At 54.0% G+C, this 13,433-nt stretch overlaps 6 protein-coding genes and 2 non-coding genes across 8 annotated transcripts; 5 read left to right on the top strand and 3 right to left on the bottom strand.

Annotated features, from left to right (window-relative positions):
* Positions 1–78: 78 nt before the first annotated feature.
* SAICODRAFT_8143 (DHS-like NAD/FAD-binding domain-containing protein) lies at positions 79–1,050 on the top strand (the record flags this gene model as incomplete). Its single annotated transcript, XM_019171237.1, has 4 exons — positions 79–215; positions 266–793; positions 853–944; positions 995–1,050. 4 exons carry the CDS (start codon positions 79–81, stop codon positions 1,048–1,050), a joined length of 813 nt encoding a protein of 270 aa, XP_019023429.1.
* Positions 1,051–1,606: 556 nt separating this feature from the next.
* Positions 1,607–1,680, bottom strand: SAICODRAFT_t94. The gene has a single exon. It is a non-coding gene; the product is annotated as a tRNA-Ile (tRNA).
* A 366-nt stretch (positions 1,681–2,046) lies between these two features.
* SAICODRAFT_8142 (galactose-proton symport) lies at positions 2,047–2,647 on the top strand (the record flags this gene model as incomplete). Its single annotated transcript, XM_019171236.1, has 3 exons — positions 2,047–2,139; positions 2,197–2,295; positions 2,357–2,647. 3 exons carry the CDS (start codon positions 2,047–2,049, stop codon positions 2,645–2,647), a joined length of 483 nt encoding a protein of 160 aa, XP_019023428.1.
* A 298-nt stretch (positions 2,648–2,945) lies between these two features.
* On the top strand, positions 2,946–3,019 carry SAICODRAFT_t99. Its single transcript has one exon. It is a non-coding gene; the product is annotated as a tRNA-Ile (tRNA).
* Positions 3,020–3,101: 82 nt separating this feature from the next.
* Positions 3,102–3,812, bottom strand: SAICODRAFT_66286 (NuA4-domain-containing protein). The gene is made up of 2 exons (XM_019170212.1): positions 3,710–3,812; positions 3,102–3,653 (listed from the first exon to the last, which is right to left on the bottom strand). The coding sequence occupies exons 1-2, from the start codon at positions 3,776–3,778 to the stop codon at positions 3,228–3,230; spliced, it is 495 nt and encodes a 164-aa protein (XP_019023427.1). The 5' UTR covers positions 3,779–3,812; the 3' UTR covers positions 3,102–3,227.
* Positions 3,813–3,879: 67 nt separating this feature from the next.
* SAICODRAFT_93773 (TBC-domain-containing protein) lies at positions 3,880–5,209 on the top strand. Its single transcript, XM_019171902.1, has 4 exons — positions 3,880–4,132; positions 4,192–4,599; positions 4,659–4,897; positions 4,957–5,209. The coding sequence occupies exons 1-4, from the start codon at positions 3,908–3,910 to the stop codon at positions 5,153–5,155; spliced, it is 1,071 nt and encodes a 356-aa protein (XP_019023426.1). The 5' UTR covers positions 3,880–3,907; the 3' UTR covers positions 5,156–5,209.
* A 107-nt stretch (positions 5,210–5,316) lies between these two features.
* On the bottom strand, positions 5,317–7,096 carry SAICODRAFT_93771 (uncharacterized protein; the record flags this gene model as incomplete). Its single annotated transcript, XM_019171901.1, has 2 exons — positions 7,048–7,096; positions 5,317–6,986 (listed from the first exon to the last, which is right to left on the bottom strand). Exons 1-2 carry the CDS (start codon positions 7,052–7,054, stop codon positions 5,317–5,319), a joined length of 1,677 nt encoding a protein of 558 aa, XP_019023425.1. The 5' UTR covers positions 7,055–7,096.
* Positions 7,056–9,598, top strand: SAICODRAFT_35717 (uncharacterized protein; the record flags this gene model as incomplete). Its single annotated transcript, XM_019168437.1, has 3 exons — positions 7,056–7,104; positions 7,167–7,204; positions 7,610–9,598. 3 exons carry the CDS (start codon positions 7,056–7,058, stop codon positions 9,596–9,598), a joined length of 2,076 nt encoding a protein of 691 aa, XP_019023424.1.
* Positions 9,599–13,433: the final 3,835 nt, after the last annotated feature.

Here is a 13,433-nt window from a genome sequence, read left to right as displayed (position 1 = left end):
GAACATCGCGGACTCTACGACCAGCTGTCAGTCATTTCCTCAATGCCCACAAAAGACAATTCCAGGGACGAATTGACAATGGAAAGTTTTCGCAAAGCTCTCACAAACTCGAAACGGACATTGGTTTTGTGCGGTGCTGGACTTTCGGCCGCGAGTGGACTTCCTACTTTCCGTGGTGCTGGGGGACTGTGGAGGAACCACGTTGCCACAGAACTGTACAGCCCAGACAACCATGACCAATGCAGTGCTGATGAATTCTTTACAGTGTCACGCCTGACGCCTTCGAAGCCGACCCATCCCTCGTCTGGCAATTCTACCACGCCCGCCGTCACGCCGCACTCCGGGCAAAACCAAATGCAGCACATATTGCGTTGGCCGAGTACACTAAAGCTCACCCCGACAAGACATTCACTATTTCGCAGAATGTGGATGGGTTATCGACGCGTGCTGGACATCTACGGGATAAACTGAATTTGATACACGGAAATTTGTTCGATTTGAGGTGTTCGGGTTTGGGATGTGGGTATGTGGATAAGGATAATTTTGATGAGGTGTTGACAGAGGGGTTGAAGGGTGCTGAGGATGTGAACGCCGTATACAAGGATATCCGGATTCGGGATTTACCGATGTGTCCGAAGTGCAAGACCAACCTCCTTCGCCCCGGTGTGGTTTGGTTTGGGGAGGGGTTGCCCATGGATGTGATTGACAAGGTGGATAAAGCGTTCCTTGGACCACCTAGAGTGGATCTCATGTTAGTTGTAGGGACGAGTGGGGTCGTGTGGCCTGCGGCTGGGTAAGAGACCACACATCCTATATCCGTGGGAATCGGGACTAATAAGGGGTTACTTACAGGTTTGCGGAACGCGTGCGACGGTTGGGTGGGAAAGTGGCAATCTTTAACATGGAGGTAGATCAGGCTGAACCTGGTGATTGGGTTTTTGAAGGTACCTCTGGTAAACAGGTCTCACGATTGCTGGGCTAATGAAGAGCACAGGGCCCTGTGAAGAGACGATACCGGAAGCTTTGCAACTGACCGGCCCACCAGACTAGGGACGTTTCATGTCGCAAATTTGAGAGGGTCTTGATCATTCCACACCCCATTTTCTTCATTTCACACCCCAGCGCCAACAAAAAACTCAGGATATCTCGCCAACCGCAAATCGGATCTCGGAGGGTAGAGAGTATATAGACTGATAAAAGTCCCCTGAATCCGTTCCCACCTTCATATTCGGATTTGAAGGTTCCTGGGAGAAGATACCAACTGTTTCTCACCTCTCAGCCCGGCGCTGCGGCTGGTGTGGCACAGCGCATATATGCATAAATCTGCACATCACATCTCAGCAGTATTTGGCAGAGTACAGCAGCTGGTGGAGTGAAATCTGCGAGTTAAAGGTATCATGATATTCACAAAGGTACTCTCTATCTCTCTACGCTCTTACCGTATTCCCAAGTTCAATGGCTGTTGAGATATCTTTGAAATCGTGAGTGCGCCGGGGTGTGGAATGATCAGGACCCATTTGAGATTTGTGAAGTAATAGGTTAAAGTCACCTAAAACATCTTTGAGAACAGGGATTAAGCGTGATTCCAGCCTTCTCCAAAGAAAAATGGTCACGGAGAGGCTCGAACTCTCAGCCTTGGCGTTATTAGCACCACGCGCTAACCAATTGCGCCACGCAACCGGTTGGATCATTTCGACGAGTGTTCAAAACAATTGAGAGCATTGCATGTTTTTGTCTTTCAGCTTTCCGCAGCATCTCTTACACCTTTTCGAGTTCATTTTTTCCACCCAGTCGTTTGTTCCTCATAACAACCTTCCCACGTCTTATGACAGCCGCTGACAGCTTTAGCCTTCCCCAGCTCTCCACAGCTCGCCTAGCGCGCGCCGCACCTCCTCATCTCCGGATCGTCAAAGCTTCCCTGAACCCGCGTTTACCACCGGCCGCAGTCAGTCTCTCATCTCACCAACTTTTACCGAATTCTCCATCTCGGTCGCTACCACCCAATTGACCTTCGTCAGCTACAATCTCTTCAACAGTTCAACAACAATGGCTCCTCGTAACCACGTCGCTTCTCATCCTGACCTTTTCAAGGTGAACTTCCAGGACGGAAGCTTTGCTTCGGAACTTCTTGCCGTTAAGGTTCGTGCTTCCAGAAGGGAACACTGTCGCTCAAGTTTTAATATGTCGTTGAAACAGGACTTCAAGAAGGGCGACGTCATCGCAAGCCTCGAAGGCCTGACACCCGGCCCCAAACGCTACACCTCCGTCCAAGTCTCCCGCGACTCACACATCGAGGTTCGACCTCTCTTGTTCGCCCTTCATACCCCCATAACTAATATTAACATCTCTCGAACAGCTCAACTCCGACCTCGTCTACATGAACCACTCCTGTGCCCCCACCGCTATCGTCGACATAAAGAACCGTGTCGTCCGTGCAGTCGAGGACATCCCCACCGGTTCCCCTATCACCTTCTTTTACCCTTCTACGGAGTGGGATATGGACCAGCCTTTCGATTGTAATTGTCACGCGAAGAGGTGTTTGGGGGAAATTAGGGGTGCGAGGTATATTCCCAAGGAGAAGGCTCAGGCATATTGGTTCAATGAGCATATTGAGGAGTTGCAGAGGGAGGAGGGGTTGGTGAACTAAAGAGATTGTATGATATCTGAGAGGTGAATGGAGACGCATTGAGTGTATAGTATGTGAGAACGATGAAGTTGAAAGGCGTTTGGGAGTTTTGGACTTTGCAATTGGTTTATCTACAATGCACACTGTCAAGAAGACAACTGCCCTGAAGGGCACTATATCAATGACACTTGCTCAAGCTATCGTACGGTATATCGATGTAGTTATATGACCGACCATTCGTTCCACGGCCTTCCAACGTGAGGAACCCAGGTTGCCACGACATCCAGGTTGTACAGCGTTTTGTCCATGTCACATGACTGGTTGCGTGGCGCAATTGGTTAGCGCGTGGTGCTAATAACGCCAAGGCTGAGAGTTCGAGCCTCTCCGTGACCATTTTTGGGCTTAGGACAGCTCACCGACCCGTGTATTTGACGGACAAACCTGTACATTTTGTGCCGAGACTAACTCACTACTTGTTCAATGTTCGTATTGAAGTATAGTCATATTATAACCGGCCACGGGGTATCAATCGCCATTGCCTACTTTCATTCCAACCCAAAAGAATTCATTCCCAAACGCCGTCCATACCCATCAAACCCTCTCAATCCTTAAAAGATATTCTCTGCCTCTTCGTTGTGGCTTCACTCTCTCCATCACTTTCGTCGCTCGAGTCCTCCCCGTTCTTCCGTCTCTTCTTCTTCTTTTTGTCGGTTCTTGGTACCTCCACATCAGACTCGGCGCCGTTGTCCTTCAACGTACGTAAGTAACTTGCGCTGGATAGCGAGAATAAACGATCGTTTTCGCTGAACTCGGTTCGCCGTCGGGAGGTGTTGCTCTTGAGGAAGTTCTCGAACCCGCGGATGATGTTGCCGCCTTGCGCGGTATCCTCAAGATACTGCCCTTCCAGCGTAAAGATCTGTTCTTCAAGCGACGCAAGGTTCTTATCAAGCGTCCGCTTCTGCGAAATTATGCTCTTCAGCTCCTTCTTGATATGCTCATAATACTGCACGCTTGCTTGTGGTGCCGCCTACACACAGGTCAAATCAGCTAACCACCACGGAACCGACCTCGGAACGAACTCACCTGTGCTGGAGTACCCTCAGCAGGAGTCTGTGGAGCCGCAGCAGGCGTATTGCCAGTACTCTCACTCATCGTCGTTTTGGTGAGGTTGGTCCGCTTGCAGCTTAGTGCCATTCGTGCGTGTATACAAACGGCCTGCACGTGATACGCTCACCGCCGTTCCCATACAAGGACATCTCGACATACTTGAGTATATGTAAGATGCCGTTAAGTGTTGGGAGGCCGAGTTTGCCTGCGAGAGTGAGCACGAGTAGCGTCAGCAGTAGACAGCAGCTGTCGGAGGTGGTGGATGATGTCGGTGCTGGGGAGCGGTTGCGTGGGATCTTGGGGAAGGGGGTGGAGGTGCGGAGGGATGTGCAGACGTTGAAGGAGTTGAGGATGCTGATTCAGCAAGACGGTCTACCAATCGAAAGTGATGACGGAATGGTACTCTCTCCATCTCACTTCTATAGCTAAGTCGTACAAGCTGACGTGTGAGGCTTCAGAACACCCACCGCCCTTACGTCTGGTCAATCCTCCTTGGCGTCCCCCCCACCGCCTGGGAAACCTACGCCTCCCTAATCTCCCTCGGCCAATCCCCCTCTTACTCCAAAATCCGACAAGACACGTTCCGTACACTCCCCACCGACCCTCTCTTCAAACGCCGTGTGCAAGAATCATCCCTGATCCGTCTCTTGAACGCGTTTGATTGGACACAGCGGAACGAGAGGGAGGAAGCTGGAGGGAAGGGGGACGAGGTTGGGTATGTACAGGGAATGAACGTGCTTGCTGCGCCGTTTTTGTATATGGCGAAGAGTGAGACGCAGGCGTTTGCGTTGTATAGTCGGTTCATTACGCATTGTTGTCCGGCGTATGTTAAACCATCCTTAGAGGGTGTACATCGTGGCCTCAGGGTCAGCCTTCCCGCTCCTCACTCTCTAGAATATCTGGGCTAATGATGGTGGTGGTACAGCTCCTCGACATCTGTCTCTCCCTCATCGACCCAGAACTTTCCTCTTACCTCCGCTCAAAAGACCTCACAGCAAAAATCTATGGATTCGCTTCTGTCCTTACACTCTCGGCCTCGACCCCGCCCCTACCCGAAGTCCTGATATTATGGGACTTTCTACTGGCACGCGGAGTTCACCTCAACATCCTCTGCATCATCGCCCAACTCGTCCTAATCCGTAACGAACTCCTCTCATCCCCGAGGTCTGTCTCCTCCCCTCCCTCACGTTCTCATCTTGAAGTCACGCTGACATTGAGAACAGTCCGGGCACGTTGTTGCGCTCCTTCCCACCCCTCCAAGCACGCAAACTGATTGGGTTGTGTTTCGGGTTCTTGCATAATTTCATACGGCATGAAAAGGAGTTGTATAGGATGTTGGCTATGCATACGTATGATGAGGAGGTCGGGAAGGAGATTGACGGGTTGGATGCGGAGAGGTGGAGGCCCATGGCTGGGAAATGATTAAAGCTATGTGAACACCAACCGGGCTGGACCTGGTGTAGATGAGATACCCCTTATACGGACGACACAGAGTTCGAGGTGATATATGTCTTTCTTTCAGCTACCCTAGCTATGGTGATATCTCTGATACCCAATTTTGTATCAGCATGCTTTTTCTTCCCTTACCACAACGACAACTCATAATTCTCCTCCGGGTAAAAACTCGTCAACACAGTCCTCCCATCAAACTTCCTCCCTGCAAGCTCCCGAAGCGCCTTCGTACACATCTCCTTATCCTCAAACCTCACGTAAACCTTCCCGACACCACTGCTCTGTCGGCCCGTACTGTTTCGTGGAATCTTCAGGTCGAGAACACGTCCATATTTGGAGCACTCATCACGGATATCTTCGCAAATTTCCTCGTATTCTTCGGGATCTTGGAGGTCGTCTGGTGTTACCATGTTGAGCATTTGCAATACCCTCGTAGGTTCCATCTCGGATGTTTCACCCGCCAACAACGTAACGGCACCTAATCCGACACCCGGTGCGATTTTCTGGGTGTTTCCCTGGTTTGCGCGGTTAACGGTGAGTTTCCGGTCACCGAGTTCCATCCCATGTAGGCCCTCGACGGCGATATCACTCACGCTGGCTTCGGCATACTCACAGAATGCGAAACCTTTGCTTTCTTGTGTGGAGGAGTCTTTGACGAGTTGGAATGCCCTGATCTCTCCGAATGATTTCAGGAGTTCGAGGACTTGGTCGTCGTTAAGGTAGGTTGGGAGACCGCCGATGAACAACTTGTTCGGGGAGTCAGGGACGGAGGTGGAGATGATGCCTAGGGCGGTGAGTTCCCGTGTTGTGGATTCAGCGGGGATGATGTAGTCTCTGGGACGCTTGATGGTGAGGGGTTGCCCGTTGAATGGGATACCGTCGAATGCGATTGCGAGGGTTGCGTCTTCGGGTTTGCGGAACTCCAAGAATCCATAGCCCTTTTCGGGCTCGACGGTAGCGGAGTCGCAGGGGTCGTATTCGGAGTTGACATTCAAGGAATTAAGGAGGTCATTGAAGAATTGGCGAAGCGAGGACTCGGAGGTTCCGGATGGCATGTCAGACACGTATAAACGGCGAGACTGTCTGCTTTGGTTGGATGTGAGCATGGGTGGGGCAGCACCCGAAGCACCCGCTGGTCGCTGGTTAGGGAATCCGCCCATGGCGGCTGGGTTCATGACTTGACCGCGCGGGGCACCGGGGAGTGGGAACATCCCTGACATCTTTGCTTGTTCAGCGGTGACGCTCTCATACCCCGTTGGCTTGATATCCCACATTGTCATACGACGTTGACGCTGGTCCACTCGGATAACGTCCGTGAGGTCGGGTGTGGGGCTCTTTCGCGCTTCAGGGGATCGACTGCGTCGTCGGGAGTCACGGGCATCGCGACCATTGGGTTCGTCTCGGGCGGAACGGTAGCGGTCGTCGCGTCCGTCACGGTCGTCTCTCCTCCTGTCATCCCTGCCATCCCTTCTCCTGTCGTCGCGTCCATCTCTGTCCCTGCGCTCGTCTCTTCCACCACCGCGAGCATCGCGATCATCTCTGCTGGACCTATATCTGTCGTCACGACGATCTCTCTCGTCGCGGGATGAACGGTATCGATCATCATCTCGGCTCGAGCGATAACGATCCCGGTCACCATCGCGGGCGGGACGGGAGTCACGGTCGTCGCGGGAGGATCTGTAGCGGTCGTCACGTCCGCCACGGTCATCACGCGATGGACGGGCGCCGTCGTCGCGGCGGGCGTCACGGGAGGAGTGGCTTCTTTCGTCGCCATTGCTGCGGCGGGGAATGCGTGGGATGTCTGTCGCTCGATGATTAGCATTTCATATCACTAGCATTCATCCCACCTCATCAACACGTACCCTCCATGATGGTCGACGTTGCCTTCTCTGTTGGTGTATGGGTTCTCGTTGTTGCCAGTGCTGCATCTTCTCGCCGCGCGCCCTGAGTCCCAACTGCAGCGCCGTACATCTCGCCACAGGCTGTATCCGGGTGCGCGTATACGAAGGCACCTGGGCTGTCGATGCTCCAAACACTCCTCGAGCTTGGGATCTATGACGGCGACCAACTGCAGTGCTCCGAGCTTGTTTACGGGGTTGCAACATGTTGACGAGATTCGGATTCACAGTCCAACGTAAACCAAGCGTCCAACGGGAAGATAGCCTCAAATCAACCGCCTCCTCGGACCAAACCGATGTCGAGGCCCCAAAACCGAAGGCGCTCCTTGAGGTCGCACAAATCCTCGACCGTTCACCGCGACCCTTAAAGCGGATCAAAACTGAGGAAAGTCAGGATGGATCAACCTGGGATGACGGCGACGAAGACGAAGAAAACGTCGAACCCGCCACCCTAACACAACTCGGCCTCCCCCTCCTCTCCCCCCGCCGCGACGCAAAGTCGAAACAAATATTCCGTGGATCGGAGGAGAAACCCTCGATGTACGTTCAAGCTTTCGAGACTATCCTCGATACTGTGTTGGAGAATGAATTACACCTCTTTTCTGAGCAGGAGATGCGGATATTCGCGATTTATAGGTCGTTGCGGTATGAAGCCCGGTACCTCTTCGTGAGACTATTCACCCGGAAGGCGGGGTGGTTTCGAATTAACAAGCTGCTGTATGGGAATGATGTCCTGGATATGGATGCGGCGTGTGCCCTATTATGGTCGAGTGAGGTTGGGCTGGCGCAGAGTGGGGAGTTGATTGTGGAATTGGAGGAGGCACTGAGTCTGCTTTCGTTGGACGAGTTGAAGGTGTTTGCTAAAGACGCAAAGGTACTAGGAAAGAACAAAGACGAAATATGTTCGGCTCTGATGAAGGCGAGTAAGGAGCAATCGGGGCTCAACACCCAGGGCAAACTCACACTCTCATTCGATGGACGGGGAAATTGGTCAAGACAAGATTTGGTCTTGGTACGGAAGATCCTGAAACAAACTGGAGCATGCATCCGCCTCCACCCCGACCCGGTCAAGTTGTTTCATCGCCTGCACATCGTCTTTTACCGCTCGACGAATTACGACGAACGATCCATCACCACCCTCATCCTCGCACGAATATCGAAACGGAAATTCCCGGAGTACATCGTCGAACGAACCTCAAACGTCTTCGCCTCCCGCCAAGCCCTCCTCCAATACGAAGACGCCATCAAACTCAAAGCAGAAGTCGACAACATCCTCGAATTCAACGGCACCCCCGGTGAGGAGGGTCTCCGTCGTGTCCTGGCTATTTTCGAGAGCATATGGGATAAATGGAAAGATCTCGTCTCGCGCGAAACTGAAATTGAGGCAAATCTGGACGCACTATCAGCGGAGGAGCAACGAGCGGCGTACTATCTTCGTCGGTTCACCGCTGGTTGGGTGTTGACGCGGTTGGTGTGGAAAGGGGCGTATGCGCTTTCGCGGTTTCACGAGTACCAGCGGGAACACGCCGTAATTAGTGCGTTGCTGGGACAGCGGTTGTATAGGCGTGGTAAGAGGGGCGAGTGGTGCGACCGGAAAGCACTTATTGAACAGCGGTATATGGCATCACCCGAGCAACCTGCCGAAGTGAAGAAATGGAAGAAGATTGCGGCGGGGACTTGTGAAGCGGCGTTGCAGGATCCGGATGTGCATATTATCTATCATTCTATGCTACAGAAACGATTGATGAGGTTGGAGAAGGACATGAGGATTCCGAAGAGGGAGCAACATGATTTCTCACATGTCTCCCTCCGAAAAGCCGTCAAACGCGTAATCGAAGGCGAACGCGTCTCCGAACGCGAAATCGGTCGGAAAAGCGTGTGGAGGGCTCTCGACGGTGGCGAGTGTTCTGTAGAGCAACTCGCGCTGAGCCGCTACGAATCCCGAGGCTGGCGCGGCTACCACTCCGAAAACGGCCTCCTCACCTCTATCTTTGCTCTTCTCTTCTGGGATATCTTATTCCTCCCCCTCCCCGGTGTGTTCGAGACAGCATACCAAACCGCGCCACTCGACTTGGCGTCAGATGCGTTTTATCCGGCGCGAGCAAGTGAGATTAATCGGAGGTTGGCGGAGGTTGGGAATGGTGGGGCGGTGGAGATCATGAGGGGTGTTGACGAGTGTCATAGGGCGGAGGAGACGTGGTGTGTTGGGCTCAGATGGTCATACCCACTCGAAGACCTTATCGAAGTCGCCACCTGCCTTGGCGGCCCCGCGCTCGCGAGTATTTGTAAGATGTTTGCGGAGGAGTACTCGCATCGGACGGGGGGGTTACCGGACTTGTGTATTTGGAAAATGGACGAGGGGAGGTGTATGTTTGTGGAGGTTAAGGGGCCGGGGGATCGGTTGAGTCAGGATAAGCAAGTTAATTGGATTGATGTGTTGTTGGGGGCGGGGGTTGAGGTTGAGTTGTGTTCGGTTGTGGAGGGGAAGGGGATCAAGGAGCAGTCACAAGCATAGGGGTGCGGGTTTACCCACGGTCCAGGAAGGAGTGGCCAGAGCGCCGGCACTGCACCAGCTGGCAAGGTCCATCGGCCAGGATCGGAGATCCGCTAGAACAACGTCGTCATAGCCGCAAAATGCATTACAAATCATAGGCGATAGAAAGACGACGCATCAGGAAGTTCTTCCAAGTCTCTCAGAGCAGAATTGCCTGTTGCAGACTAGCCCGTCTATTTTTAGACACTCAGCGCGTGTGAGACTGCTCTACGGCAGCTGCCCGCGCGTATGGATTGTACGTACTTGGAAGCCGGGAAGCAGGCCTTGGAGCGCTCCAACCAACCAAGGCTCGCTACCCATCCTCAACTTTAAATGTCTCCGTCATCAAAAGGTCCCCTTCCGGACATCCATGCACCAACTGCATCGGGAGCTCTTGTAGGCCGTGCCCAGGCGCTGCTGACCGTGCCGCATATATTCCGGAGAGATCCCTCCCTGATCGCTCAGAACCATCTTGGTTGCTCGCTACACCTCCATCTCAACCAAACGGCTCAGCGCTCAGGCCTCGTATAATCTACTACTCCTTACAACATCCAGCATCTGCGTCCGCTATATCGCCATCATGCCTTCGAACTCAACCGGAAATAACGCACAAGCGAAAGCGGTTATGGCTATGGACGCTCCCCGTCCTATCCGCCCCGTCAACCTCAAACGTATCTCAGTCCACGACATCTCAACCCCGACCTCATCTGCCTCCACCCAGGGTGCATCACCGGTATCACCTACCCTCCGAACCAGCAGGATCCGGCCACAGATGAAGGAGAGGCCGGTGTCTTTGTTGGCTGTTATGCCACCTTCGCCGACGGAGGTCAGGGGTATCCAGGACCTGGGGAACGTGCCTACCGAGTACCGTGATGTCGTTGCCCGGTTTGGCCGGAATGCAGTGAGGGTGTATGCCGAAGGCTGGGTCTGTGTCCGCGTCGTCCGCCTCGCCCACGACACCCGTAAACGCCCCGCACAGTCCTTCGTGGATCACTACGCCGTGCTCACCGGTACCACGCTCGCCCTTTACCCTGCTCATCACTCTGCAGCGACGGGTGAAGCGGAGGTTTCGGCACCGGTGTTCTTGAATCTGACGGATGCGTGTGAGAGTTTGATTCATGATAAAGTGGAGGATAATCATGTCATCGCGCTCACCACCGCTGGACAGAACCTCTACCACATCATCTGTCCTTCGGGAAGTGATGCAGCGATGTGGTTTTCTGCTATCAAGATTGCGGGGTATGAGTGGGCTATGGTACAGGAAGCATACACCTCCATCCTCATGCGGGGCTTCAAGGCTCCAGCACAGAATGTGAAGAATAAAGCGATGTTGCAGGGATGGGCGAGGGTGAGGTTTGTCGGCGAGACAGGGTGGAAGAAGGTTTGGTGTGCACTCCTCCCAGCACTCGCATCCACCTCCAAATCTTGGCGACGCCGTTCCCTCCCCGCCCCCGGTTCCCTGACTCAAACCCACTCCCGTCTCGCACTCTTCAATTCGAAGAAGAGCAAAGAACCTGTTGCGGTTCTGGAGAGTGTATGGGCAAGGCACGCGATTTACCCCTCCACACCCGCCTTAATCAAATCCTCCACCCTCCTCAAAGCACTCGGTAAAGTCACGATCTACGAACCCCGACACCGTGCGGGCGTCGTCGAGGGCGGCTACATCCTTCTTATGCCCGAACCCGCCGACGAACCCTACCACGGCGCAGGCTTCACGATCCGTATGTGGCTCAGTGCCCTCCAACGCGGTTTTGGCGTAGATGTGGGAAGTGGGAGGGATGAGGAGGTTGCGGTGAAAGATCTGGCTCGGGTAGTGGAGGAGAATGGGAGGGGGTGGGGTGATCGGCAGTGGTGGGCGGCTTGTAAGCAGCTTTCGAGGAGTGGAGGGGAGGTTAGGCACGAAGAGATATTGCCGAATGAGAACGGTGGAACGAAGAGGCAGCAAATCCTCGCCGGATACCTCTCGACGCCTACCAAGCAGGGACAAAGCCCGGCATATAGGCGGCCAGTGAGTACAGGTACGAGCCCGCAACAGAGGATGTCGACCCGGTCCTTCAGTACGAGTGAGGAATCGGATCTGGGTGATCTCTTCCAGCATCTCCCACAAGTCCAGAGGAATAGTCCGAAAATCACGACGCCGACCAAAACCCCACAGAGCGTTCAGGGCTCCCTTGTCAGGCATGGACAGGGTCGTGCGAGCGATAGTGGGGATGAGAGCGACGTGGAGGGGAGTCTCTTTGCTCATATTCGGAAACCAGGGGTTCCTGTGTTGGGATCACCCGTTGCCGTGGTGCCGCCGCAGCCCAACAAAGCTCCGCCATCACCGCCGAAGTCGAACGTCAAGGAGGAGGAGGAGAATGTGAAGAGGCCGATGTTGGTTGGGCACGTGGGAAGTTTCAGTGATGAGGAGGACTTCTCGGATGATAACGGGAATCTATTCTCCTCTTCGCCTAAAGCTACTCGGAAGTTCTCCATGGGAGGAACGCTACAACTTCCGGTTCAGCAGCTTCTGCCGATTAAGCTGTCGACTAGCCCGGACTTTGATAAGGATATTAGGAAGGAGTTGGAGGGTGCGGAGGGGTTGGATGCGGTTTTTGCGGCGAGTGAGGGGTTGTTTGGTGATGAGGGCGAAGGTGATGGTCAGGGTGAGAGTGGAGAGGACGTACAGGAGTTGGGAAGGAAGGATACGATTGGGAGTTCATTCTATGGGAGTGATGAACAGGAGGGATATTCCACTACGGCACCACTTGCACCCCTCCCGAAGACAAGGTCGCCGACCCAGGCCAGGTCGCCGCCATTGGCTGCTGCGGTACCGGTGGAGCCTCAGCACACCTTTGAAAGTCCGTTGAGAAAGTTGAGCTTGACGACGAACGACAGTCCGTTGTTGAGGAGGCTGAGTTTGACGGATCAGCCGGAAATATTGTCGAGGAGGGCGAGTCAGGTTGTGTTTAGTCCTATTGAGGAGATGAAGCGGAGTCCAAGCCTCGAGAGTTCTGAGGGTAGTATTGGGGAGAGTATCCATGCGCCGTTGTTCAAGGGTGCTGGGAAGAGCGTCACTGCTGGGAAGTCCTTGGATGCGATGGGTCAGGATCGAGATTCATCTTCAGCGGAGGGGGATGCTCCACTTTCTGACAGCCCTAAGCCTGAGGACAGGAACTCGAATTACGGCTATGTCAGGGACGAATTTGAGGCCTATAGCAAGAGCAAGCAGAGGCTCAGAAGCCCGTACGCGCAAGCTTCTCTGTCCATTTCGGATTCGAATCTGTTCTCTACTTATCAGCCATTGGCGATGGGCGATGCGGGGCATAATCGTCGCGTTTCGGATATCGCGATTAGTGAGACGGAGGAAGTTACGGTTGAACAGCAGGAGAGGGAAGTGGCTCGTCCGCGTGGGAAGAGGCAAGTCAGTTGGGCGCAGCAATTATCTGCCGTGCCGGCGGACCCTACTACCAGCGGTCAGCAGGCGCCTGTTGTTGCCTCCCCTCAGCAGCAGCAACAGGCGCAGCAGCAGTCGCAACGGCGCGAGTCACCGAAGGAGGAAGAAAGCCCTCCGGAGCATGTCTTCGACCGCGGTCTCCTCTCTCAGATGCCGGACCGCCTAACCGCCAAAGAACGGGAAGCGATCGCCCGCGAAACCGGCCAATCGCTCCTTGCCGTCTCGCCCTACCGCAACGGTGCCCGTGAACCCGAAAAGAGGAACCCCATCTCAGAGCACGGTCTCCTTGGCCGCTACGAACGTGACAAGAAGGATGGGCGATACATGCAAGCTATCATCGAAGCCGAACGACAAAAGATGTGGAGAGAACGCGAGGACAGG

This window comes from Saitoella complicata, assembly GCF_001661265.1.
Source record: "Saitoella complicata NRRL Y-17804 unplaced genomic scaffold SAICOscaffold_15, whole genome shotgun sequence".
NCBI classification, from domain to species: domain Eukaryota; kingdom Fungi; phylum Ascomycota; class Saitoellomycetes; order Saitoellales; family Saitoellaceae; genus Saitoella; species Saitoella complicata.
Note: the sequence above shows the minus strand (reverse complement) of the source record. Positions and strands in the feature narration are given on the sequence as shown.

What these genes read in the sequence shown, in the direction of transcription:
- SAICODRAFT_93773 (XM_019171902.1), top strand. Translation starts at nt 3,908, where the DNA reads ATGCCGTTAAGTGTTGGGAGGCCGAGTTTGCCTGCGAGAGTGAGCACG. An exon ending in TCGAAAGTGATGACGGAATG is followed by an intron (nt 4,133 to 4,191) that starts GTACTCTCTCCA and finishes GTGAGGCTTCAG; the next exon opens with AACACCCACCGCCCTTACGT. An exon ending in GAACTCCTCTCATCCCCGAG is followed by an intron (nt 4,898 to 4,956) that starts GTCTGTCTCCTC and finishes CATTGAGAACAG; the next exon opens with TCCGGGCACGTTGTTGCGCT.
- SAICODRAFT_66286 (XM_019170212.1), bottom strand. Translation starts at nt 3,778, where the DNA reads ATGAGTGAGAGTACTGGCAATACGCCTGCTGCGGCTCCACAGACTCCT. An exon ending in CTGAGGGTACTCCAGCACAG is followed by an intron (nt 3,654 to 3,709) that starts GTGAGTTCGTTC and finishes ACCTGTGTGTAG; the next exon opens with GCGGCACCACAAGCAAGCGT.